This window comes from Onychostruthus taczanowskii, unplaced genomic scaffold, assembly GCF_017590055.1.
Source record: "Onychostruthus taczanowskii isolate IOZ18803 unplaced genomic scaffold, ASM1759005v1 scaffold5, whole genome shotgun sequence".
Taxonomy (NCBI): domain Eukaryota; kingdom Metazoa; phylum Chordata; class Aves; order Passeriformes; family Passeridae; genus Onychostruthus; species Onychostruthus taczanowskii.
In genome coordinates, this window is record NW_024502568.1 from 1,754,681 (window position 1) to 1,781,259 (window position 26,579).

The 26,579-nt window shown below is 39.2% G+C and overlaps 2 protein-coding genes across 4 annotated transcripts in view; one reads left to right on the plus strand and one right to left on the minus strand.

The window, feature by feature from the left end:
* MAPK8 (mitogen-activated protein kinase 8) overlaps window positions 1-13,012 on the plus strand; it is a 28,795-nt gene extending 15,783 nt beyond the window's left edge. For 2 of the 3 annotated variants that reach the window (XM_041415315.1, XM_041415316.1), the window contains exons 6-12: window positions 2,211-2,376; window positions 6,850-6,921; window positions 8,754-8,936; window positions 9,721-9,845; window positions 10,791-10,854; window positions 11,571-11,648; window positions 12,073-13,012. In XM_041415315.1, the coding sequence (XP_041271249.1) occupies window positions 2,211-2,376; window positions 6,850-6,921; window positions 8,754-8,936; window positions 9,721-9,845; window positions 10,791-10,854; window positions 11,571-11,648; window positions 12,073-12,218 (834 nt within the window). In that variant the 3' untranslated portion in view covers window positions 12,219-13,012. Of the gene's footprint in view, window positions 1-2,210; window positions 2,377-6,849; window positions 6,922-8,753; window positions 8,937-9,720; window positions 9,846-10,790; window positions 10,855-11,570; window positions 11,649-12,067 lie in introns of all 3 variants that reach the window. The other variant, XM_041415317.1, reaches the window with a different exon arrangement.
* Window positions 13,013-21,172: 8,160 nt separating this feature from the next.
* The window catches only part of ARHGAP22 (Rho GTPase activating protein 22), a 108,599-nt gene continuing 103,192 nt past the window's right edge, over window positions 21,173-26,579 (minus strand). Inside the window, exons 8-9 of the mRNA XM_041415617.1 lie at window positions 25,409-26,312; window positions 21,173-21,401 (exon numbers count right to left, since the gene is read on the minus strand). Coding sequence (XP_041271551.1) covers window positions 21,173-21,401; window positions 25,409-26,312 — 1,133 coding nt within the window. The remainder of the gene's footprint in view (window positions 21,402-25,408; window positions 26,313-26,579) is intronic.

Here is a 26,579-nt window from a genome sequence, read left to right on the forward strand (position 1 = left end):
TAAATATCAGGCTAGAGGCATGGAACAAGGCAGAGATCAAACACAAAGACTTTCATTCAACTTCACCTTGAAGTTGTAGGGCCAAACTTAGTTGCCATATCAATGGGTAAAGATTTGACCATAACTTTGCACTGACTTTAAAAGATGTTGGCCAATCAATATTACTGTGTTCCAAGCATTTTGCAGAGAAGCAATTTCCAGCCAATACAGAAGTACACGTTCATTTATATTTCACAGTCTGAGGATGAATGATCAGCGTTGCAGAGTTGTGCCTCACTGGCTTTCTGAGGGACACAGAGTGGCTCATTAGTCTTGCATGGAGGCTCTGAAACACTGAATTCTGCCCAATTTTCAGTACTTAACAAGGGGCCTAATTATGGAAGCCCTTCACAAATCTTCTGTTAGAAAGAGAAAGCCCCAAGAAGCCATGAATTACCCTCCAGAGATGTCCCTGTCTCCTTGTCTGGCTAATGGGGAGATGGCCCTGCAAGAATCTGTTTCTTAAGCACTGACATTTTACATTTTCAAGGTTCAGTGGGAGATTTTCTGCTATAGGTTCTGGTTATATTTATCCATCCTAATTAATTTTATCACTCCCAAAAGAGCTTTTGAGTTTGTGTTTATTCAACAGAAGATATATATATATATATATGAGATGCAGGTTTTGCATCTCTGCATGAATTTTAATGCAGTGTAAGTCAATTCATCATTTTGATCCTAGGCTTCATGACAGCTACATGGTGTTCAGAAATAAGAATGGACAGCATTTGGTAAGCAAAGAGAAGATCTCTTAACATTTTGAGTGTTAATCCTGCAGCTTTGGGGAGGATGAGTGTAGTTAATACCCTGAGCATGCCCCTGGCATTCTGCAATGAACATCCTGAAAATAATAAGTGTGTAGAAATAAAAAGGTAATAAAAAGGACTGTAGCAGAATCTGAAACATGCATATTAAATTGCCAGAAGGCCTTATAGAACTGAAATTCATTTGTGATATTTGAGAATGTTTTAAGCTAAAGTTGTCTGCAGAGTCTTTGTGAGGAAATGCATGTGTGAATATGTATGTGTGCAAGACTTTTAGTCATTAAAATTCTGTTGTTCTGGAACTATTTTTGTTGTTTCCTCTCGATCTTTAATGCAGTTATCTTAGCATTATGAAGAGATTGCTGAAAGCCATCCAAGTACAAATGAAAACTGCATAAATCTGGCAGAAATCCACCTTTAAGTCTTTAAGAAACAAAGACAGATATGGCTACTTATCAAGTCATTACTGCTCAAGTGCTGGAGTCCTCTGTCACATCTCAGGTTTTTCTCTCATTAATCTCAGTAGAGTGTGTGTAGGAAGTATCTTAGTCTTATCTGTGTTGTCCCATGTGCTGTGAATGATTTTATGATTGGAAAGTTATTCTGAAGTTGCTCCGTAATATTTACTCTGTGACATTCAGGTGTGTGTAAGATCCTGCTGAGATGATGACAGAGAAAGCCTGTGCAGTGTTTGTATAAATAAATGTTGTAAAGGCACTATTGTCAGTAGGATTCAATGTAGAGAGTAGTTGCCATGTTGCTAGCCAAGATGATCTGAAGCCATGTCAGCATTTTCCACTCCAGTTTAAGGATTGTGTTAATTTTTGGCAGTTTTTCAATGGTGCCTTTTTGGGTTTGGTTGCCAAACTTAGTATAAAACCAAGTCATAAATTTGAAACTAAAACCTTGCGGGCATGGAGATTTCTGTCCAGAGAAATATATTGATTCAAAAGAGGTAATGTAACCTCAACTAGCAAATGAACCTTTTACATTCATTATAATTCTAATAATTCTTGTATCAAGGTGATTATTGAATCAAGTAATTGTCATGTTACTTCTGTTCTGTACTGTAGTAATAATTATTGTTCCATTGAGCAGTTTCTAGACCTTTCCTGAGAGCTAACACTTCTTACTAACCTCAATTTATTTCAGACATTGCTAACATATCTTGTAATGCTGGTTTTATTTTCCTTCTTTAATTGCTATATAAATCTACAAGCACAATAAAGGAATTAATTCTGTAATCTGCTGAATGCACATTAATGCAAGGGGAAAAAAGCTGCAGTTATAGCAATAACCTAGTTGTGTGCATGGGATTTAATGTGAGCAGTATTATCTTTTTAAAATGTGAACCACAGGCTACTTTGTGCTTGTCTTAGCAGTCATATATGATGTTTCTTTTTAAAGGATTTAAAGCCCAGTAATATAGTAGTAAAGTCAGACTGCACTTTGAAGATTCTTGACTTTGGACTGGCCAGAACTGCAGGAACTAGTTTTATGATGACGCCTTATGTAGTGACTCGTTACTACAGAGCACCAGAGGTCATCCTAGGGATGGGATACAAAGAAAACGGTCAGCAAATATAGTCTTTCTTTGGCATAGCTTTATTTTTTTTGTTTGGCGCACCACATTTTACATGTTAATGTTTTTTTCAAGATGTAGAAATTGTATAAATTAGTCTTGTGACCAAAATGCAGATTCTGGATACAGCAATTTGTTTATTCAACTCAACCCATTAGAATTAGTTTGCATTTAATAGGAGAAGAAATTGAGGGCCTTGTTTGTTTAAAAATTTTAAATAACATCCTTGGTAGATTATATGACATCCAGGAAGAACTGGATGTATATTTTCTTAATATGCAGTATGTACTTTGCTGTACCTTCATCTGACTTTATTTCTGGTGAAGAAGAAATTGTAATTCTTCAGCAGATATGTGTACTAAATTCGATGCTAAATAAATGTATTGGGTATTTCAGGAGACAGGGAGCATAAAGTCTACTGAGGAACAAACAAGTTAAGATGGCCTACTGTGGCATTGCTTTTTTATTAAAACCAGCCTCCTTTGAGCCTTTTGCACTAGGTTCTTAATGTTGCTGAAGTAAAACTCAATAATATACTTGAGAGAAGCATACAGAGAAAACTGTCAAGATGACAGTACATGCATCATAGATTCTTGAGGTCCATGACAAATTCCAAGGGAATTTTACTTTGCATGCACTTCCTCCTGACCATACTCACTCTGTGACCAGTCTGCCTCTCAGTATCTTCTACAGGAAAATAAAAAAAAGATCTGTCATTTGAGAGAAACACGTCATCATATACATTGCACCTGCAAGGAAACAGCTAGCAGTACCCATTAAGAGAACCAGGTGTGGTGTCTTTCCTGACACTCCAATGGAGTGTCCTGATCCTGCTGCTGTTTCACTGCTGTGCTGTCCCCGTGCTCAGGCAGCTCCGTGCTTTCCCTTGTCAGCCCTCAGGCTGGCAGTGCCCACAGGTCACTGTGTGTGTTTCAAGCTCTGCTGGCCAGGCCTCTAGGGAGGCCCTGAGCTGTGTCCTGGGGATGTGATTGTGGCTCCTCACCTCCTGACACAACTGGGGCTTGCTCTGCCTTTCAGCATTCCTAATATAGTCTGCAGACCTGCCTGGCAACTGCATACCATTGCAGCCAGTGACTTCAGGCTGTGTGTGAATGGTGCTAGCAATGAAAGAAGCCAACTCAGAGGAATGAGAGTGGATCTCTGTTGCAAGACTGAGATATTTATTTGTTTAGATTGTTAGTGTGCATGAGAGAACCTACATTTCTTCAAATGTCCTCCATGATTGTTTTTTCTGTAATTTATGAGTCACAGGCTGAGTACAGCAAGTTAGTTATTTAATTCCTAAAGTTTTTTAGATTTGCAAATTTAATTTTGTCTTTTCTTCCCCCAAAACTTTATATTGGCTATTTAAGGGACATTAAGGAAAAGTACCTAAAGTTGTAGTAGTGAGTCATGCAGCTGCCTTACAGAAGGAATTGATAAAGTCAGACCTTTTCTAACTCAGCTTGCCCAGTTTAAATTTTTCTATTAAATAATAAGTAATTTTGGGTTGCAAAAGTGTGAAACGTTCTTTCCACTGCTGGGCTTAGATAGATTGTGTTCTAGAGTAACCTGTCAAGCTTGTGACAATCCTGTTCCTTACAGAAGCGTGAGTTCTGTTGTGCATCATAAATAATAATTTACTTTCATTTGAAAAGGTATCATGTCTTCACAAAGCCAAATACATGGTGACTGAAATGAGAGTGGCACTTCTGGAGAATGTAAATGTATAGAGTGAGTCCAAAGACAGTTGCATTTCCATACGTAGTGCTCTCATTAAAAGGCAGTTTATGTGAGCTCAAGTCTTCTCTGCCAAGGAGTTTGTTGAGCTGCCATGGCAGGGACATGGGTATCAAGGATGCACTTACAGTAAGAGCCATGGGCTCTCCAGGAGCCTCACCTGTTAGTATTGATGCCTGTTGTAGCCCATCACACCCAAAGTTAAACTCACTGTGAACTTACTTAGTGTGGAGTTAAATATTGAAAATCGACAGTTTTGTAATGGTTACATGGGTGTCTGGCAGTTGCCTGTTTGTGCCCTGCTGAACTTGTGGGAGGATTGCAATATATATTTTGATGACTGAGATAATGTACTGCAGGGTAACATTTTTTTGGTGCTATACTACACAGATACAAAATCTTTAATTGTTTTAAAAACTAGGGAGCCCAAACAAATACATAGAGTTAACTTTTATGTAGGGTTTGTTACAGAAGGATGATTGGAGGTGTCACATTAAGAAGCCAACTAAAGAACTACTCATGCACATGCTCCTTAACAGATTTATGCACTGTTATGTCCGTGATTATCAGGTAGGCAACACTGAAAAACAGGGAAAGCCCTAAACACTATGAAACAACTACTTTTACGTTTCCTACTAGGTAGATTTGGTTTAAACATTTTCACATGGTATTTTTTCTCCTAGAATTACAAAAATCAGTAAGTTCACTTCACAGGCTTAGGAATAAAATAGACTCCTTATGACAGCAATAGATTTTTAAAAAATATTTTTCAAATCTGTAATGAGATTTTTGTCTTCTGAAAAAGTATTCACAGTAGCGTTGGTTCAGTTTGCTACAAAAGTTAGAGACCTGTAGTTAGGTTTTTGTTTGATTTGTTGAAAGCAGCAAATCAAAACACCACAAAACATCTCAAATTTGGTTTTGTAGGGATACCAGAAGAATGGTAACTTTATCATGTTGGACACAAGCTAATTACAAGAGATTTGAGTGTATTTTGGGTTGTGATGGCAGCAGGTTGTTTGCAGATCAAAAAGTCAACATTCAGAATTTTATTTAAAAAGTCAAAGGCAAAACTTGGCTTCTTTGGGTCTCTAAGCCAAATAATATGTACTTAAGTATTTGAAAAAAAGTTTTTAAAGGAAAAAGAGCACTAAACTAAGGTGTTGATCATATTTTTTTAAATGAGCAAGGCCCTTAATTTTGACCTATTAATATGCACAACTATGATCTCCTATCATATTATCTAGATACTATTTTAGAGGAACTTTAATAAATAAAGGAGAAGGAATATTGGAAAATAAGCAATATTGTTTGCTTGACATTGTTGAGCTCCTTCAGAACATTTACATGTAATTATCACTATACTATTGTTGTCACTTAATTCCCCCTGTTATTTGCTTAATTGAAATTCCAGTGTCATATTTGACATAAAAGTATTATAATATTAAAATTTCATTGTTATGACTTCAAGAAAACTTTTGCATATGGAATTAACAATACTTCTGAAAGTAACAGCAAAAAAAATTGGCTTACCTGTACAAAGTAAACTTGTGCATCTTTGTCTTCTGAGTGATTTATTTTAAGGTAATGTAGAAAATGCATATTTCATTTTTTAAAAATTGCTTTTAAGTTTTTCTTTTGTATAAAGTGTTATTTCAGCGTAACTGGAGACATATTTTAAAACAAATTATTTGAACTGAAAATCTAGGAGCATACTAACATTGTCATTAACTGATCCTCTAAAATTCTAAGTGATCTTTTACTGATTCTGTTTGCTTTTTATTTAAAGCGAGAGAGAGATGCATGGTAATGACTTCTAGGAAATACTTGATGTCAAGTTGTAATTGCTATGTAATTCTCTTTAAAAGCTTGTTTCAATAGGCAGTATTTTTGCAGTCAGTTTACTTAGTTACTTTTAGATTTATTCCTACAATTACAGTGGAATTACTTTGAAGGAATCAATCTGTCTTTGGTGCTTGAATCTATTCCCTTGGTAGAGGTAACTTGGAAGCCTCCTGCCTTGGAGAAGTGCTTTACTGTGCTTGATCCGTGTCTCTCTCTCTCTGCTCAAGCTCTTGCTCTAGCACTATATTAAACAAAAGGATGTTTTTCTGCCTTGTATTTGAGACAGTTAAAAGCTAATCCTTACACATGGTGTATGTTAAACTGTTTTCATTGGTTAATACAAAGACTTGCTCTTCTTTCTGTGCTGTCTCTGCAGTTTATAGGATGCAGTCATGTTATGCTTCTTTTAATTTTAAATGACCGTTTGCTTTGCTTTTCCTTCTTTTTGTGCTACAAACATAGTGGATTTATGGTCTGTGGGGTGCATTATGGGCGAAATGGTTTGCCACAAAATCCTCTTTCCAGGAAGGGACTGTATCCTTGTGCTGCTGCAGCAGGTTGAATTAGTTAGGAAGTGATTAACATTCTTATTGATGTTGTGTCATGAAGATGCATATTGTACAAGTTTTTGTTTTTTTCTATTAAATGAATATGGATTTTTCTTGTGATACACTTAAAAAAAAATCATTTATATTCAGGCTGCACCTAGCAGTAGGACATAGTCTCTGCTGGTCCTGTAGTTAGCATACATTCACCTTCACTCATTTTCATTGCACATGCTTTTTATAGTCACTTCATGTGTGTGTGTGTCTGGATATTTTTATTTATTTTATTTTAATAACTATCTTTTTTGTTAATATCATTGCATTTTGTTTTCAGTTGACATTTGGTCAGTTGGGTGCATCATGGGAGAAATGATCAAAGGTGGTGTTTTATTTCCTGGTACAGATCGTATCCTTACCCTTGGCCTGGGATGTAGTTGTAAAAGGTCAAAAGATACTGCAGTGATACAATTCCAGATTAAGGTGGTTCTAATTTTTAAAATACTGGTTTTAGACTACCTTTTCAAATACCAGTTTGCAAGTTCATTGCATACCACTTGGGCAAACAGACTTATTTTTTTCTTTTTCCTTTTTTCCCCCTCTTCTTTTCTTTTTCCAATGTAATATAGTCCCTCTCCATTACTTTTGAATGTTGTCACACTTAAGGCAGACTTCCTTTTGTTTAGATGGTGTTTTCTTGGTTCATATGCATTGGGTTTTACTTTGGAATTCATTTTTATGTAGTAATTTACTAATCTTGTTTAGTGCCTGAGCATGTTAGTAGTTACTATTCTTTGCATTTTATAGAGAATGTTTACCAAAATTCCTAACCATCTTCATTAGTTACACTCTGGAGATTTATTTTCTGTATGCAGAAATGATCCTGCAAGGAGCTTTCAGAAATACCTGGTATTTCTCTCTTTCTATTCCATTAATGGTTTAGTGGTGTCTATATGGGTTGTCGTGTGAACAGTATTTTAGACAAAGAGTCTGCTCCAAACAAACAGAACTAAAACCTCTAGATCTTCGCTAAAATTAGTGAAAATTATTGGACTTTGATATGCTATTTGTTTTACTGTTACTTACATTGGGTTTTTTTTTTTAGATGTCATCAGAAATGTTTCCTGCTTTTGGTACAGGTTATTGTTTAAAAATGAATGTATTACCATTTAGGGGTTAAAATGGGGTTGAGATTTTTGAGCCATGGTAAGGCATCCAGAGCATCCTTACTTTCACACAGCTCTGTCATTGCATGAGCTGCACCATGCTTTGCTTTATGCATCTGGTTTGCTGGCATGGCTTTTCAATTTAGACTTGGTGCCATACAACGTAAATAGTTCCTTTTGTCAAGGCCTGTACTAAAGCTCAGCAGAGCTTGAAAATCCTTATGCAGAGATCTGATGTTGAGTTTTAAGCCTGTAAGAGAGGTTCTGCTTCAACCCACTGTTGATTTGGGTAGCCTGGTATTCGCTCTTCAATGGTAGCCAAAGAGAAAATGTTGGGGAGAATGTGAATTAGTGTATATAAAATTTTATCTGAGCTCTCCCCCAGTATTTAACCATCTGCAACTAGGAATTCCTGAGCCAAATTTTACTTTTTTTTGTTTCAGTAAAATGCATAAAATTCTTCTGCCCTGAAGTGGTCAGTCTCCCCTTTACAGTGTGTAAACTTCTCAGTTAAGATGTTCCTTATGCATCCTTGAAACTCTTTAACTTCATTCAAGTCCCTGACAATATTGTCACTGACCTGTGTGGGCCAAGCCTTGGTGTGCCCACTGGTGCTGAGTGTTGCACGTCCTTGGTGAGACGTGGCCCAGGACTGGGCTGAGGTGCCAAGATGAGAACGAAGGACAAAGCACCCACTTGGGGTCATTCTCAGGAGTGCCTCGGTGACTGCTGCCAATGTGTGTTCAGATCAGGGAGCGAGTTCTCCAGGACCCAGACAAGGATTTAAGTTAAATTTGTTGTATTTAAATATTTTGTGATTCTTCTAATATTCTGTTTCTCAGAATTATATCCTTTGCTAGCCAGTAATAATTTTGAGTGAAATACGTGTTGCCTTGACTACACTATCATAGTCTTGCTTTGTTTCATCATGTAAGAAAGTAGTCCTAAATCATGATGATGAACTTGATACTTTATTATAATTTCCTCGTTTTTTTCTGTTTGTTATTTCATGTGGTTTTAACATAACTTTGTAGCAGAAAAGTACAAAGTATTTTTCTTAGCTGTATAACCTTAGATATTGATCAATGGAATAAAGTTATAGAGCAGCTAGGAACACCATGTCCCGAATTTATGAAGAAATTACAGCCTACAGTCCGAACTTATGTGGAGAACAGACCTAAATATGCTGGATATAGTTTTGAAAAACTCTTTCCAGATGTCCTTTTCCCAGCTGACTCCGAACACAATAAACTTAAAGGTAAAGTCTGTCTTCTGTGTGTTGTATGTTTTAAAAGTTTTTAAACTGTGATATATTCAACAGAAATATAGCTTAGTTTTATTCACTATAGAATCATCCTGCTTGGGTTCTAAATATTTATATCATGAGAGTGGATGAATGTGCTGACATGCGTTTGCCGCCACTTTCATATCTTCATGAGGCAGCTCCTATTCTTGGAGCTGTCTTTATAAAGACATGTAAATATCTATATTCCTCTTAATGACAGATGCCAACACAAGTTTAGAGAAAAGTGGGGGGAGGTTGGAATAGAAATCGTTTAGGCAGAGCAGATCTTCATTCTCTAGGGATGAGAATAAGGAATTTATGTTCATAATACATAGATACCCTGTAGTTACTTCAGTGACTACTGGTTCTAAAGGCCACCTACTCGGTGGAGTCCCTTATGGTGTTCTCTGTGACTAAAAGCATGTGACAGAAAGGGGCAGTAGGTGCTTGCCTGCTGCTATTCGAGACAAGGCTGCATTGCCACCTGAGCTGTTTCACATAAGGATGTCACAACAAGGGACACTGTATGCTGAAAATGGATAATGAAACATGCTTGACCCCTTTCCCACCTGTGTCATTCTCTTCAGGTTTTTTTGCCATCAAATGGACCACTCACCTAAACCTCATATTATGTGAGGGTTACACAGACATGTAATTAGAACTTGATTACTCTGACCCTTCTCTTTAAAAGTTTGAAACACTGTGTTATGTGTTTTTTATATGGCAGTAATCTAAACAGAAAATTTTATTTTTGCAGCAAGTCAAGCAAGAGATTTGTTATCAAAAATGCTGGTTATAGATGCTTCTAAAAGAATCTCTGTGGATGAAGCCCTGCAGCACCCATACATCAATGTTTGGTATGATCCATCAGAAGCAGAAGCTGTAAGTTCTTGTTTTAGGTCTCTGCTTAGGAATCTGCTGTATGAAGCCATCTTGCTGTGATGCTTGGTGCAACTGCTTGACAAAAGATTGTTTCACATTTCATTAAAAGCTTAACTGAGCCATAATTGTTTTTATTGACATTGATAGATGTGCTTATTAGAAAGAACATCAGGAATGGGCTGAGGTACCTGTCCCTGTGTTCATGTATCTCTGTGTTGGTATATAATTGCCTATCATCTCCTGAATATATGTAATCATGCATCTGAAATATTTTCTATAGGGTTCTAATGTACTGAGCTTCAGTTGTTTCAGTGTGATTTGATTGCCCTTGATGGGGTTCTGAGGTATTTATTCTTGGGGAAGTGAAATTAATTGTGGGAATTGATACTATTCTTCAACTAGAAATAAGTGTTTCAGCAACTTACAGTTTTCAGTAACTTTCAGTTACTAAAACTAATGAACAAAGCGATTAATATAATTTTTTTCCTTGGGAAATTAGTTTCAGAATAATTTCAGCTTATGAGAAAAGTTATTTTTTTAAAAAGAAAAATTTGGTGATGGCCACGAAGAATAGAAAAAGCTACTTGATGTAGACAGAGCAATTACAATTCTGCTGCTCTGTAATGGCTAGATAGAAAATTTAGTAATTAACAGTAGCTAAAACGAGCTGCTTGTGCTGGACACTGCTGCACTTAGGAGCTCTTCTACCAGACTGGTTCTCTGTTAATTATTACAGTAATGTAAGCAAATTTGTTAATCAGAAGAACTTTAAAGACTGTGGTAGCATCTAAAAAACAGGCTAAGTCCAAGTATGAGTGGATATATAGTCATGTAAATACTATTTTTAAATCGGGTTCATGTTCTGAATGGTTACTTTCATTTTTAATTTATACTGGTTCTATATCCCTTTTGATTGCTCTATGATGAGTTAGTTTTGTTTTTCAGCCTCCACCAAAGATACCAGATAAGCAGTTAGATGAGAGGGAGCACACGATAGAAGAGTGGAAAGGTGAGAAAGGCGTTTAACCTATAATAAGCCTTTTGGGAGTATGCTGGGCCATGGTGATTATTGTTATTCAAGTTCTTCTGAGCAACCTAATAGTATTTACTTCATCTGCTTGGATGTCAGGCGAACAGACCAATGCTGCACAGCCTCTCAATTGTTGGGACACAAACTTTTCCTGCAAAGGAGATGAACCTTTGGAGTGAACTAAAGACCTGCTCATCTCAGTCACCTTTTGCAGTCTGCAGGACAGCATTTGTAGGGAGGGTAACTCTTCTGGACAAGCTGCTACAGTTGAAAAAGATACAGAAGCTTGAGCTATGTTATGCTGACTTAGAAGGACAAGTCTTCAAGTGTTCCTAGCTCTTCCTTTGAAGACTGCTGATAGAGTTTCCCTTAACAAAGAAGTCATTGATAAAAACTGAGTGGGCCTTAGGACTCAGCTTGGCCTCAGGTCTCAAAGCACCCAGAATAAAAGAGCCCAAGAGCGATGCCAGTGTGTTCTCAAGAGTCCCAGGCCACTGTAGCTTCAACAGAAAAGAATGTACTTTTTTATATCACTTGCCAATTGTTGTGTAGCCTATAATCTGTGATTCAAAACTAATTCTGAGCAGTAATAGTCCTATGAAATTTAGAGTGGACGTTTTAATGGGAGATGTATTATTGATCTAGTCTTAGGGTTGCAAATTAATTTTTTTTCCTTCACTTCTCTGCATTTTCAGAGTTGATATACAAGGAAGTCATGGACCTGGAGGAGAGAACCAAGAACGGGGTTATACGTGGCCAACCAGCCCCTTTAGGTTGGTTACAATAAAAGCACAGTACAAGGCTCCACTGAGTTTTAGGTCAGGAGAGAGTAAAGCTGATCAAGACATACAAAAATAACCTAACTCAAAAATAGGGCACTTGAACTGAGACATTGTATTTTTGAGTGGAATATTCAGGGCTGGCATCATTTTATTGATCTGTTCAATCCCTATATCATTGTCCCTGTGTAATTGATATTTCATTTATTTCAGTTCCTGACACACCATCTGTTGTAAGCCCCACATTAAAGAGTTGTGTGTTTTATTTATTTTGACAGTGGATTGAGACACATCTTTTCAAACTTTCAAAGAAAAACAGGGAAAAGTAACAGCCATTAGGAGGAGACAGACTAATGCAAGTACTGAACTGTGCAACTGTATCTGCAACTGATTTGCTGTTTTGTTTCTCATAGCACAGGTGCAGCAGTGATCAATGGCTCTCAACACCCATCTTCATCGTCATCTGTCAATGATGTGTCTTCAATGTCAACAGATCCAACATTGGCCTCTGATACAGACAGCAGTCTAGAAACCTCAGCTGGACCTCTGGGTTGCTGTAGATGACTACTTGGTCTTTTGGGGGGTGGGAGGGGGGTCCTTTTAGTCATTAATAGGGCACTTTTAAAAATTGGTGGTATTTTTGAGTGTTTTTTCAAAAATAATCATGGAGTTCATCATAAAGTGCTGTAATTTCAAACTGTAAGTTGTGTTATAAGCAGCCACTTTTTTGCTGTAATTAACTGTAAAATATTAAACCTGGTAATTTTTATTGTGGTTTTAAAATCTGCATATTTGCTTTACTATTATGCTGCTGATCTTTTTTTACTGAATTTGTAAGATTTGTTTTATCAAAGCACATATTAATGTTGTTCATTACCATATGATGAATTATTTAAGATTTTATAGGTTTTCAATTTTTTAATTAGAATTTATTCCAGATGTTTTGTTCATGATATCCTTCAAAGTTTTATGCTTGGTCATAAATCTGTGTCCAGGTGGAGGGGGAGAGAATTCCGTGCAGCCAGCTGTAGTTTCAGGCATACTACTGTGGTGCTGGGTAGTGAACAAAATCCTCTTTTATTCTGGCCACTTGCCTCTAGTACTTCAGCAAAAGCAACAATTAGTGAGGGGGTTTTTTTAGAGAAACAGAAAAAAACCTTTGCAAAGTAACAATATCTGAATGGGTTTATGAACTTAAGAGAGCAAAGCATATCTTCAAAGCTGCAGAAATATCCAGCCTAGCAGAGTAATGTGATGTTTTCTGCAGAGTTGTGGCATGCCAAATCTTGTGATCACCATAAAACATGAGGATATTTCATGAATAATACATTGCAATGCCAATAAACTGTTTACTTCTAGCTCGTAGCCTGTTTTTGTACACACAAAATGAAGTGTATCCAGAATGTTTAGACTGACAAGAGGGAATATGAATATGCTGTAACTATACTTTCATGTGAGATGTGATTCTTGGGAGTTCTGGTTCTTACTAGTTTTGTCTACTAAGGCAAGTGATTTTTGGGTCAAAGAGGGAATGACATGGATGCAATAGGGGCAAAACTTCAGCTACTCTGTCTCCACCAAAAGTAACTGATTACTAAAAACCATGAAGTGGTAGGAGAACCTCAGGATTTCTGTAGCTAATGCATTAATTGAGCAATATATGCCATCCAAAGGGGGGAGAAGTAGTGCTGTATAAATTAATATTTATCTCTTTTATTTCACCATGAGATCAGTGTAGCAGAAATCTTAGCAGTGGTTCATTTTAAGTCATAAATATTCAGTAGTTTTCATCAACGAAGCTCCAGGTTTCAATACACTTTTTAAACAAAAGATATATTGAGATATATAGAACAGTTAATAAAAGTCATGTAAGATGGTGCTGCTCCTCACAGAAGTATTTTAACTGTTTACATTTTATATTTACAGAATGATTTATGTATAACTGACTTAAGTTTGTGTATGAGTTAAACAATCATTCAGAATTTATTTCTTTGGAAAATGCAGATTTTTAGTGAGGCTAGGCTGTATAATTGATTGCCTTGTGTAGATGCATATTTTGTGTAGTGAATTAGAATGTGAAGAGGAATTCAAATTAGTAAAGCTCACAAAAATGGACATAAAAGATACAGAAGTCTTGCCAGGCGCTGAGCATAAGCAAATAATGTAACTGCCTGCAGAGGTCATCTAGGAGTGACTAGTGGTCTTCAGTGTGGTTCCTTCTGCTTGTTGGGTTAAATAAGCATATTTTTGAAGTTTTAACTGAAAGAGGAAAATTTGTCTTTGCAGTAAGTTTTAGAAAAACAAAAGTGATAGTAACGTCCAACATGTCTTTTTAAAAAACATGCAGGTTTGCAAGGAATGGTAATGTCTGAAAGATAACTAAATTGATAAACTACACAGTTGTTTTCCTGGCCTGGCTAGACTGCTGGTAAGTGCTGTGTGCGTGTAATTTTGCTTTCCTCGCTTATATCTGATATTGCAATATTGCCTTTCTAAGCCACATTTGTTAAGGTAATTATTTTTGCAGGATCCTGCCAAACTGTATATTACCTCAGAACAGGCAGGACAAGTTTGGATTCATCTAGCACTGGAATGTAGAAAATGTTGAACAGAGACCAATGGAACAGTCTATTTTGTAATTTTTTATCAAAGTTTAAGCTGTGAATTAAGCCAAAATTTTTGTTCAAACAAAGATACTCCTTTGTTATATAGGGTCAAGTGATGGTGTGGTCAGCACAGTGTAATGAAGTCAAGACAAAAGTAACTTCTGATGACTCTCAGTGTTGTTAAAAATAAATTGGCAAATACAGTTTGTATTTAAATTTATTTTAGACCTCTCTGGATTGCAGTGATGATTTAAATATTTTGAAACTTTAAAATATTTTTGCTATCACTTTCCAGTGTCCAAAATATATAGTAACTAAACTGAGCTCATATATGCTAAGGAGAATTGAGCTTTTCTTCTTTCAAGGCAAGGTTAGTGAATGTGTGGGACTGCCCAGTGCAGCCTGTTGCAGTGTGTGAGCAAGCTGTGCTTAAAGGTATTGCTTCAGTAGGGTCAGAGCTTTGCCTGTGGAAACCAAGAGTTCACTTTTGGCACCATCTTCACAGGAGTGTTGCTTTTTCTTTTTTTCAGTTGCTTTTATTTTAGGCAAATTAAGTGATGACAAATTTCAAAGACAAAATCATATCCAGTAATGAAATTATCACAACAGCATCCTATTCTTAACTTCCCTTTTTATTTGTTGAAATATAAGCTTTTTTCAGATAGGTGTACACTGCCACAGATAGCAAGCAAATGGGTAACTGGAATTCAGCTGTTTTTGTCTGTTGTTAGATTAAATGCTGTACAATACACTGTACAATTTTAAAGTATTGTTAAGTTTTATTTTAGACTTTGATTTGGAATCTTCTCAAGACAACAGGCTTCACTCAAGTGCATGCAACTTTCTAAGGCCATTCCAATCCACTGGGGGTTGATATGGATTGAATTACCATGAGCTATCTTACCTCAGGTGAGATTCAAAGTTGGGCATTAATAGTGAGATTGAATTCTGCCTTCTCTGGGCCAAGCTGTGGCATGCAGCAAGGGTAAAGCAGCACTCTCCTTCTGTAGAAGTAGGTTGTTCAAGAAATTGAAATAGAGATGGGGTGGGGGGGAATTAGTACGCTTAGAGTGTACTGGGGTGCTGTGCTGGGAAGTCTTTTGTTGGCGCAAGACAGTGCGGCAGAGCGGATGTGTAGCTGTGTGTGAGCGGCTGTGCTCCTCAAGCACAACTGCCTGGTGGAACACGCTCAGCCTGGGTCAGTGCTCGGCTGAGCACACGTGGCACTGTGCCCTGGCCAAGCTTGGGCTGTTAGCTTTGAAGAACTTTTACTGTGCGAGATGCAGCAGCATCTTTCTGGGCAGGAATTCCAGGTGAACATAGCATCAGCGCCAGTGGTGTGGTGGGAGTGCCCTGTGTCCCCAGCACAAGCTGTGCCAGTAGGGCCCTGCTGCCCAGGGCTGGTGGGGCCAGCACTGAGCACCTGGGCTGCAGCTCTGTAGGGAGGGATGGATGGATGGATGGAGCATTCAGCAGTGCAGTGCATGAAGGAAAATGTCAACAACCTCCTACAGGAGGATGGTCCTACCCAGCCAATAATCGGAAGAGTATGATAGTAAATGTTGCTTGATAAAGATAATGGGCAAAAGGGGGGAAGAAGGTTAAGCTTATACTAGGTCTTACTTTTTCATGTTGCTAAAGGGAGTGAATTACAGTTTCTTGATCTGTTTTTATTTGCTTTTGGCAGCAGCTTGTCCATACTGTTACATTTTATTTTCCTGTCAGTGGTTTGGAGCAGTTGAAGGAGAGCCTCTCTGTATTTTTCAGCAGAATTAGAAAGAGGTTTTTATTGAAGCAGTGTGATAAGACTGTACTGCCTACCCAAATTTTCAATTAATTTAATTTATTCTTAGTTAAGGGCACTGGATAATAATATTTTAAGTGGTCTCTCTCACTCCCTTCCCTTTGTATGTCCGTGTTACAGATATGTGTGAAAAATCAGATCACGTTGTGTTTCTATTTCTGCAGTTCAAAATTTAAGCTAGGTTTTCTTGAACTACCTCACACAAACTTTCTACGTTTCTTAAGCAAAGCTAACCCTTGCTATTGGAACTACACTGAATGTGAATAGAAAATACACCTCCTTTAGAAAAACAAACCTATTGGCCGATGTTGAGACAATATCAGTACATTTCTTATCTATTTCACGTAAGATGTTCATGTGTAATATATAATATAGCCTGTGTACAGTAATGTACATCTAGATTATTGTGTTAGCTGTAAATTGGTGATTTTATTATTGTAGTCTGGTTTTGTAGGGTAAAAATAGCTTACTAGTAATGTCAGCTCATCCTTTACATTTTACAAAAGGAATAATTCTTGGTAAGCTTTGCATACAGATGAATTACTTTTGTAGGCCCAATATCTAGTCTATTTTTGAGAGTTCTTTAACTTTTATTACTAAAGTTGAGAAAAAAATCCCACCCCAATTATTGTGATCATTCCTTCTGCCCTTCTTGAAGTATATTCTTAATTTTATTATGTCCCAAGAAATACGAAGGGGAAGATACACCATTAAAAATACTGGGGAAAACTAATTTTTTTTCTTCCCCACATTTGATACCTTTTTCTGCTTTTCTTTTATTCCCTCCAAATAAGCTGTTGGTGGGCATTACTGAGAACATTGTGGGGTTTTTTTAACTCATTCATACCACAGGTCATTACATGTGCACCACTGGAATGTATACATTGTTATCTAGTATGTCAGTTGGTTATAATGATATTTTAAATAAAAAAGAAAAAAAAAAAAGTTTGACCACCATGCATTTAATGTTTCTTCATTGCCAGGCTGCAACAGATTTCATATGGATTGCATAATAGGGCTGCGCTTGAAATCTTATTAGTGAGAGTCCTTCTTGAGGATTCATCTGTTTTTTAATGGTACTATCCTGTCTTTTGTGTGAGCTCACTTGTGGGCAAAGTGACGTTTTTTTTCCATTTCTTCATTCGCATGGACTTTGGATGTGCCACAGGCTGTTAACAGTATTCATGGTCTTTGTGACCAATGGGAATCCATTCTTGCTTCCTTGCTGCCAGCTGCAGACACCTTAATTCCTGGAAATACAGCTACTGAGAGCCCGTGCTGCTGAAAGAGGTAAGCCTTGGGATGCCTAGAGTAAGGGACAATCTCTCAAAATGGCAGAAGCCTGAAGGATCTGACTTCTGGAGAGCTGATTTGGATGCCTGGACCACCCACTGCACTGGCACTTCTCCCACAGGTAAGTCCCAACATAAGTCACTTCCAGCAGGGTTTCAGTGCTCCCTTAACAGCTGCAGCTCCCTTGAGCTGTGCTGGTGGTGCCTTTGTGTCCAGTTTCAAGGGAAAGGGACTGTGACCACAGTGCAGCCAGCTTTGTTTATCTGGGCCACCAATTTGTAGGATGCTCTTGTAGGAATATGGTGGGAGACTCAGAAATGCTCTTCTTTATTTGCATATATCATCATGAAGTGCAGCCAGTTTCCTGTGACCGTGTTATTACACAGCAAGGCCAGAGAGAGTCGTTGCTCTGCCCAGGATTTGTCTGGTGGCTCAGGACTGAAACACTCCACAATGCTGCTTCAGTGGAGAGAGTGGAAACCAGTTCAGTGAAACTCTCTTGTGAGTGTAGATGAGTCATTAACCTATTAATTCATGTTCCTTTTTGTGTTAGAAATGCCACGACCTACCAAAGTTCTCTTCATTATTCTGAAGTGGTGCTGTTTTGGTTTTTTTTAAAGCATATGTTGGGGTTCTATTTCACTGAAAAGTTTTTACTGTGTTTTTTGTTGTTTTGTTGGGTTTTTTTTTTTTTTTTGTTTTTGGTTTTGGTTTTTGTTTTTTTTTTGCTTGTATAATACTGTAAGGGATATTTCAGGCTGGGAGGATGGCACAAATGAAGCTGTGGTAAAAATGTATTCCAGAAACCTTCTGTCACATTTAACTAATAATAAACAGACAAACACTTGCTAAGAAAGCTGACATTTAAATCAGGGACTGTTACAAGTGAAAGGTCTGCAAAATAAGTAGTAGTCTCCAGTGCTTGCTGTGGGGAAATGCATTGGTGGGGAAGAGTATGGAAAGAGGAAAGGTAGGAAAGGGTGTATATGCTTCCTCACATAAAAAGCTGTTCTTCAAAGATGTGTACAAGTAGATCTCGTTTCTTGCATAATTGCCCATGCCAGGAATTTAGCATTATGGTCCTGTTGCTGCACTTGAGGTTAACTGTAGTCCATTTTAGTGTGAACTAGTTGTTTGCAGCTTCTTGCCAGCTTTATTTACTGCAGTGGCTCATCTTTCAAAGCAGCTGAAATTTATTCCTCACGAACAAGAACCATAGATGTTGCTGGAGCACAACAGCCAGTCTGAAACTGGTTTGTTTCACTCCTCATTTTGAGTGGATAGAGTTTCTTTGTATATGAAAAAAAATTAATTTTATCTTGGATACCACATTATGTAGTGTTATAGATCTCATGGTCCTATCCTGGATCTGCAAGTTTGGGATAAGTGGGTTTCTTAGCAGTTACCTAAGGTTAAATACCTAAAAACTGAGCCCTGCTGACTGGGAGACTAAACACCAGATACACCAGACAAGCAGTGACCAGGGCTGCTGGTTAACTCTCTTGAGTTTGTGGTGTGAACTAAATGGAGCAGTTTGCACTGGATACATACAGGAGATAATGCAATATAACTAGTGTAAGGAAGGTGTGGGCTGTCAGGATGGATACAGTGAAAGGCTTCCATGTTTTGGGTAGAAATAAAAGAAGACATTAAAATACCTTCTTTGCTACTAGCACTGGGATTGAATGGTGCTTTCTATCAGTCCTGGTGTTCTACTCACAACCATTAGACCACTCTCCAATATTAAGGTTTATTTTGTGATGACTGACCTTGTACCTCCAGCTACCTGCCACACTGCTTGCTCTTCCAGCTCAGTCACTGTTACTGCTTCTCTCTCACATTATGCATCTGATGCTGCCGTTTTAAATGGCCTTGTTATTCCCTAAAGGATAACTTGTGACCGCTGGTCATGAATTCTAGGCAGAGATGGGAAAAAAAGAGATGGGGGTGATGCTCACACCTGCAGGTGGCAGGCAGCTGCTGCTGAACATGCAGGTACCTGCCTCATGCCGGGGCAGCAAGGAATCCAGGGCAGCTGGAGAGCCTGGGAAGTAGGAAAAAGGTTTTGAAATAACTGAATGAACCAATCCACATGACTTACTTGCTTGACATTTCTTATCCAGGAAAAATTAGGTTAAAATTCTGCTTTTTGCTCACTTTAAATGGTTTACATTTTTTACATTTCTATAAGAAGGAGAAGTGTTACAGTGCAGTAGAAACAAGTTAACAGCTAGATGTTTTAAATATTGAAATATCTGGATATCTGTGAGATCATGAGGAGAAAGTCAATACTGAAAGATATACTATCTCCTGGTATGAAAAACACCCATTCTAAGGTTTTTTCCAGACAGTGAGTCATAGTCTTCTCTAGTAAGAAATGAGATTCAGGGCACTTTTTCAAAATACTTAAAATAAAGCATCTTCTTTGTTACAGTCTATACTTTCCTTTTAGCCAGTTCATGTTGTTGTAGCACTTTTTGTTAGAATTCTTTCTCCTTAGAGACTCCCAAGCTACCTCAGGATGTCAAAGACAGAGTGCCAAGACAAAGTGAATGGATTCTGGGCTCGCAGGTGAAATTCAAGCTGAATCTGGTGAAACAATTTTCTGTGTGCAGGCTCTGCATGGCTCAGGGTGTTACACATGCTATGCAGAACTTCTTGAAATCACTTGGAAGGGAAGTCAGCCCCAGCAGCAAATTACCAGAACTTACAGCTTCATTCTAATGATTTGTCCTTAGCAGAAGTAAGGAACTTGGGATGATGGGTTGTTTGCAGTGTTCTTCCTGTCCCCTCATATCCCTGTAAGAACTAACAACAAAAATATCAGCTGGTGTAATGAGAAATGTTACAAGGGAGGTAAGTGTACATTGTGCAGGAAAGGTTAAGGATAGATCCCTACCCTCCCCCCTTTACCACCCTGACAACCCCCACCCCAATTGCACTAATTCCTCTTACCATAAGTTTTGCTATTAAAGTTTGGATGTGTTTTGATGATAACAATCTTCCATCTTCTGCCTTAATATACATATCGACTCAGGAGATTTTTTTTTCTTGCAGCTAATACTGCTCTACTTTTGGCTCAGAAAACCTTCAGATACCTAAGGCAAAATGTGCATATTTAAAGTTCCACAGAGTGTGTGTAGCCAATCTGATTATTAATCACAGTTTAATGTAAAGCTGCATTTTTGTGAAACACTGAAACCATTGGGCAGGTAAGGGACAATTTTAGTGAATTGTCAGGATTTTGGTATCTTCAGCATGTTTGCAAACTTTTTTTCACAATATCTTTGTAAAATAATACCACTTTAGGAATGAGAAATTTGAACAAACTTTATGGAGGAAGTGGGGTGAAAACCACCTCTTTAAATTTTTCTGGCAAACGTTCTGGCTGTGGTGACAGGCTGGAATGCCACCTTCTCAAGCACAAGAGCAGGAATCCTTCAGCTCCAGGCTCAGCTTGTCTGTTGGTTCTGGCCATCCACCCAGGCTTCAGGACCTTCCACTCTCCTTCACCAGCAACAGGAGGGTGCAGCTGAGTCCAAGGATGGCAGTAGGACACTCTGGAGAAGAGTATCTTATTGTTCTGTGGATACAGAGGGGACTCACTTTTTCTGGGCAATCTGACAGTACATTTTCAAGCTTTATGGTCACCAGTCTTTCCCAGCTGGCCCAAATACTGTAGCACATGTAAAGACAACAGGGCAAGTGTCACTGAGAGCACAATCACTATAGAATTACTCATGATACATGAGTACACCAGAACAAAATATGCATTTTCACTCATTTTGTCAGGAACAGGATTTTCTATACTTGTACTACTTGGGGACTTTAGCGCTTTGACTCCCAACAGTTAAACACCCTAATGTTGAAAAAAATTCTTCCATTTCCTTCTGCAGGAGGTAATTTCTCTTCTCAGCATCTTCACGAGCGCGTTCAGAATTCCTCAGCTTTATTTCCAGCATCGTGTATTTCTTTCGTTCTTGGTCCAGTTCTTCTTCTAACCTAACCACTTGGTTCCTCAGGTCTGCACTTGTTTCTTCAATTCTTAAAACCAAGCGAGAGGGGAAAAAAAAAAAAGGCTTTTTAAAGTGACTGTATAAATACAGCTGATAACTATAAAGACTCTTAAGAGGAACAACTTAAATTTAGCATATTCTAAGAGGAAGTTTTAAAGGAGAGAACTAAATGCTATTTCATTGCTGTTCAGTTTAGGGCAGAGCTTCCTTTATTTGCATCCTGAGAAAAATGCTCAAATCTTAGAAAACAATGCTTACTTTCCAGCATCAGACTGCCTGCCTAAGGAGATTCATTAACTCCTTAGCTCCTCACTTAGGCACAGTTCAAGTATATATAATTTCACAATAACCTTTATCCATATAGGGATACTGTGTTTCCCTATATGAATATCCAGTACAGAGGAACATCCTTAGGGATCAGATAGGAATGAGGTCACAGTCCTTCCTCACCAGCTATTTGATGGGAGATTTTATGAAACCCAGTGTTTCATATGAGGAAGAATCAGAAGAACAGTTCGTAAATGTATCTGGGCACAAAGTTCTGTAGCAAAATTCAGAGCTTTTCACTCAGAAGGTCAAAGAACAAAGTTCATGGTTTTGTGATCTCAAAGAAACACAGCACTGGCTGTTCTCCCCCTTGTGTTTCCCAGAAGTAGTGGTGTTAATACTGAGGAAGGAATATTCCCAGATAGGAATTAGTCATTACTAGAATATGAATTTTAAAATGAGACTTTTACAATGAAAGATGCCCCTTGTTTAAATAAAATGAAGAACCTTTTAAAATTCCAACACAAAACCACCCCCACCTCTCCTTCATCAGTCCAATACTCAGCTTTGAAGCTGGGATGTGGCATCCCAGTGGAACTGTGAATGGGTTATTTTTAGTCAGGGTAACTGATTATCAAGAAGGCCACACTACTGCCTCATAACAAAACAAACAAAAACAAAAACCAAAAAAAAAAAAAAAAAAAAAAAGGAGGGCCTTGGGCAGTCCCAGAAAGGTCTGAATTCCACTTCATGACCAAGAGGCAATGCATCACTTTAAACTTTTCCTTTCTGTTCCTTTACATACAGCTAAAGATGGCAGTTTGATTATTGTCACAGTTTTCACAATGAAGCAAAGTCACAGGTGCACTGACCTGCACCAACTCCAGCAAAAAGCAGCCCCTGTGGATGAAGGCAACCTTTATATCCAGCCAGTGTCAGCTGGAATATGACACTTGTGAAGCTGGGATGCTTCCCCCCACACACGTAACAGCTCTGAGCTGCCAATTACATTTTCTGCCATTAAGTTTAGGGGTCAACTACAGCAGCCTGAACTGCTAATTCTGGACTGAATTACTCAGAGTCACAGTACTCACAGCATTTCTATGTTCATAACAGTCCTCTCCAAATACTTACACTTTCTTAAGAGTACCAGATGGTAAACATGAATTACTGAAACTCAACAGAGAATGTCTGGTAATTAGATTAACCTTGAGGGAGAAATGCTTGGGAACAGAGTGGTTACAGGAAGGCCATAAAACTTGCCTTCCTCTGACTAAGAGAGAGAAAATGGGCCGTTGATGAGAAATAACAGCTTTTCCATCAGCAAGTGTTCCTTACCTCTGCCCCAGGCAGGTACTCACTCTGCTTTTCCTTCACTTATGTACGTGCCAAGAAAAAAGCTCATATTCTTTCATTAAAACATGTCTTGCTAGATACACACAGTTCTGCAAACCACACAAGTACACGTACAATTTCAGGGGTAAAATATCTTCAATAAAATAAAGCTGGTGAGGCAGCCTAAATCTTTTGTGCTAAGCAGCCTCCCCCTTTGCTAGTTAGCTCCTGTCTTTCTATAGTAGCAGATTTCCATGCAGTCAGAAAAGGAACATACTTTTGCACCTATGAATTGCTGAAGAGGTAGTAAAAACACTGCAAAATGTTTGAGAGCCAAAAAACTTGGCTTGAAATTCTTAGACTTGACAGCACAGTCCTTCAGGCTCTAAGCCCAAACAGCTGGAGTCATCCTGTTTAATACAAAAAGGCAGCGATTGCACCTTGCCTGGTTTTATGAAACTCTTTAGTTCATTACGCATTTTCCTCTCAGCTACTTTGCCCTGTGAGACCTGACCAATTTAAGAGTTCTCCCCTCGAGCCACAGTGCTCTCAGTCCTGTCCAGCTGCAGGGGAAAGGCAGGTGTTGGAGCTGAAGCAGCTCAACAGCTGGAATGGAGAACAGGTCTTCCTGGATGCTCCTGATAGCAGCAGCTTAGGGCCCATTGGAACAGTTTTACTGATGAAAGGTGGAAAACCATCTCTTCCCCCAGGCAGCAGGCAAGAATGTGCAGCTACACATTTCCAGGTTCTGCAGCCTGGTGTTTCTGTTTTTTAACTTGTATCCCTGCAACAAGGCTTGCCAGGGCAGCTCTGCACAATTAAATGTAAGGCACATACCCTCATCTCCCTCCCATCCTGTATCAGTAGGGCATTAAAAAACCAAACCATGTAAGTCATGAACTTCCACCCTCATTCACAGACCCTTCCCAACATCCCATGCTAGCAACTGCTGGTGTTTCATAAGCGCTTACACCTTGAACACATCAAGGTGGGGCTTTTCTCCCACTCGGGGATGTTAGGTGGGGACTGGAACTGCTGCACAGCCTGATTCTCCTTCCAGCTCCACACACCAAGGCAGCACAGTGCAAGAGGCAGAAGAGGCTGGCAAGCTACCACCAGAGGAAACCATAAAATAAAGCAGGAAGATAGCAAGAGGAATTCCTACCTTAACAACTGGCCCATGGGAAGAGATCACAGTTCAGATACATTTTTAAAAAACTACCTTAACAAGAAAAAAGTGCTAAAAAACGCAGCCTAAAGCTGTGCTATACAATGCCAACAGTCTTACGTGCTTTTGGTACCATGTTTGGGAGACTGGCAGCATTTTCATACCTCAATTTCCAATCTGAGTTTTAATAATTGAAGGAGTATAACAGTAACACCTTAACACAAAGAAACCCCCAAACCCTGAGAACTCAACTCTTTCTAAGAAATGGGACTACAGTCCTTCTTCAGTGCAGAGCACTGGTACTGCAGAGCAGCATGTTTTACAATAAGGTGTGCAATTTTGCACATGGCTGTATATTAAAATATATCTAATTCTTTTAAACATCAAAATTTCATGTGCCTATTTCCCCTGAATGCTTTCCTAAAAGTCTTTCTATTATCACATACACTCATAAAACCTAATATACTCACACAAATTATCAACTCCCTTGTTATTAATACTTCCTACAGCCCCAGCCCTACACACAACTCTCCTGAAAGCTGAAAGGAATTTTTCTGAGCTCAGAGGGAAAGTACAGCACCAGCAGTTGTGCAAGGAAACACCAGCTGGCAAATGACACAGTTCATGCTGCTCCTCCAAGCTAGGCTGCCCCATCAGCCAAGGACCACTCTTCTACATCAGATACCAAAAGTGAGGTTTATAGAAGTTCAACAAAAAAGGGCTGTTGAAAACATTATAGCTGAGATACAGTCCCAACACCACCACCCCAAAAAAACCTGTGGAAAATACTTAAGAGCAGTTTCCTCAAGAATGCTGGGGTTGGGAAAAGAACAAGAAGCCCTCAGCTTCAGACTGGTCTGGTACAAATATCAGCACCTGCACAGATCATCCTTGTTGATGCCTGACCATCCTGGGTCCCAATTCCTCCCTACAAGATGTTCACTTTGCTATTTCTCTGAGGACACTAAGAGCAGATTTTAGCGTTACCTGTGCAGTTCTCATTTACAGTGAACATAGAGAATATGAAGTATTGGATTTCCCTGTGTCACAGAAATCCCCTTTGTTTTCTTTTTGATGCTCTCTTAAATCAAAGAAACAAAAGTTCGATTCAGAGAGTAGCAAGGAAAATATAGAAAAAAATCTGCTGTCCCTCAACCCCAAACTTCAGGGCTGAGAACCTGGTACCCTTGACAGCCCACACTCATGTTCAGACAGGGGAGAATGTTGACAGATGACTTCCTTGTGCCCCCTGCAGATGACATTACCTTTTGATACTAGTTTCATACTCAGTCCTCTGTTTGCTCAGCTCTGTCTTTAGCTCCACCACCAAGCTCTGTAAGGCCCTGGAGCATTGGACAGAGTCTCGGGAAGCTGCAGCCGGGTCACTCTGTTCACTGCTGCTGCTGCTGCAGGCTTCAAACCTGTCCATGCTGTTCTCCAGATCTGCAGTCTTGACCTCGCTCTGGGACAGCGAGCCCTGAGTTACCCACTCAGTTTTTAGGGAGCTCAAAGCAGAAGAGTCACTGGCCCGGCAGGCTGGGCAGCTGCTCACTGAGTCCATCACGGAGATCTCACAGGATGATGTAGACCAGGTGGTGCTGGCCATGCTGTGTGTGCTGAGGGACAGGCTGGATGAAGGGACATTGTCATAAGTGGAGAGTCTCTGGGAGGAGCACGAGTCTTTCACTCGTTCCCCGGAGGCTGTCCGGCGATGGCCTCGGAGGGAGTACAGGCCGTTCATCAACCAGTTCCCACTGGAGGAGAGGTTGGGGATGTCTAAGGAGGAGCTGCCCAGCTTTGGACTCACAGACCGTGCTCCCTGCTGGCGGAAGGAATATTTCCATGGAGGCAGCGTCTGCACTCTTTTACTGGGGCTCGTGGCAGGCTGAGTTGATTTGCCATTGTGTTCTGGAGGAGTGATTTTCACTGCAGGTCCTGGAGTGGCCTCTAGAGCCACAGCATTGCCAGAAGGCAAATCAGTGGGGCTGGCAGCGCTGTTCTGTGACCTGCTGTCCTCCCCGTCCTCCTCGGAGATCCACTCCACAGTGCTGCGCTGGCGCATCGGTCTGATTTCCAGCTGGCTCCCTGGCACATCCGCCTGAGGAACAGCAAAGATCCTCCCCTGCTCACTTATCAATACTGTCATCAGGTGCTGAACTAGAGAGGTGCCTGTGGATGGAGAACAAAGACAAGCAGGTGAGGAGACATAAAAGACCTCTGCGACTCACCCCAGCCTGTTGGCATGACTAGGCTGCACCCAGTTGCTTGGTCTGAGCAGCCCAAAACTATTCTTATTGAAAAACTACAAATTTCAGCTCAGGCCTTCTGCTGCACTCAGTGTCTAGAGAAACTTGCAGGAAGTATGACATCTGCATTACACATGCACTTGCAGAGGGTGTACAGCAAGGAAAGTGCTCGCAGTTATTTATATCCACA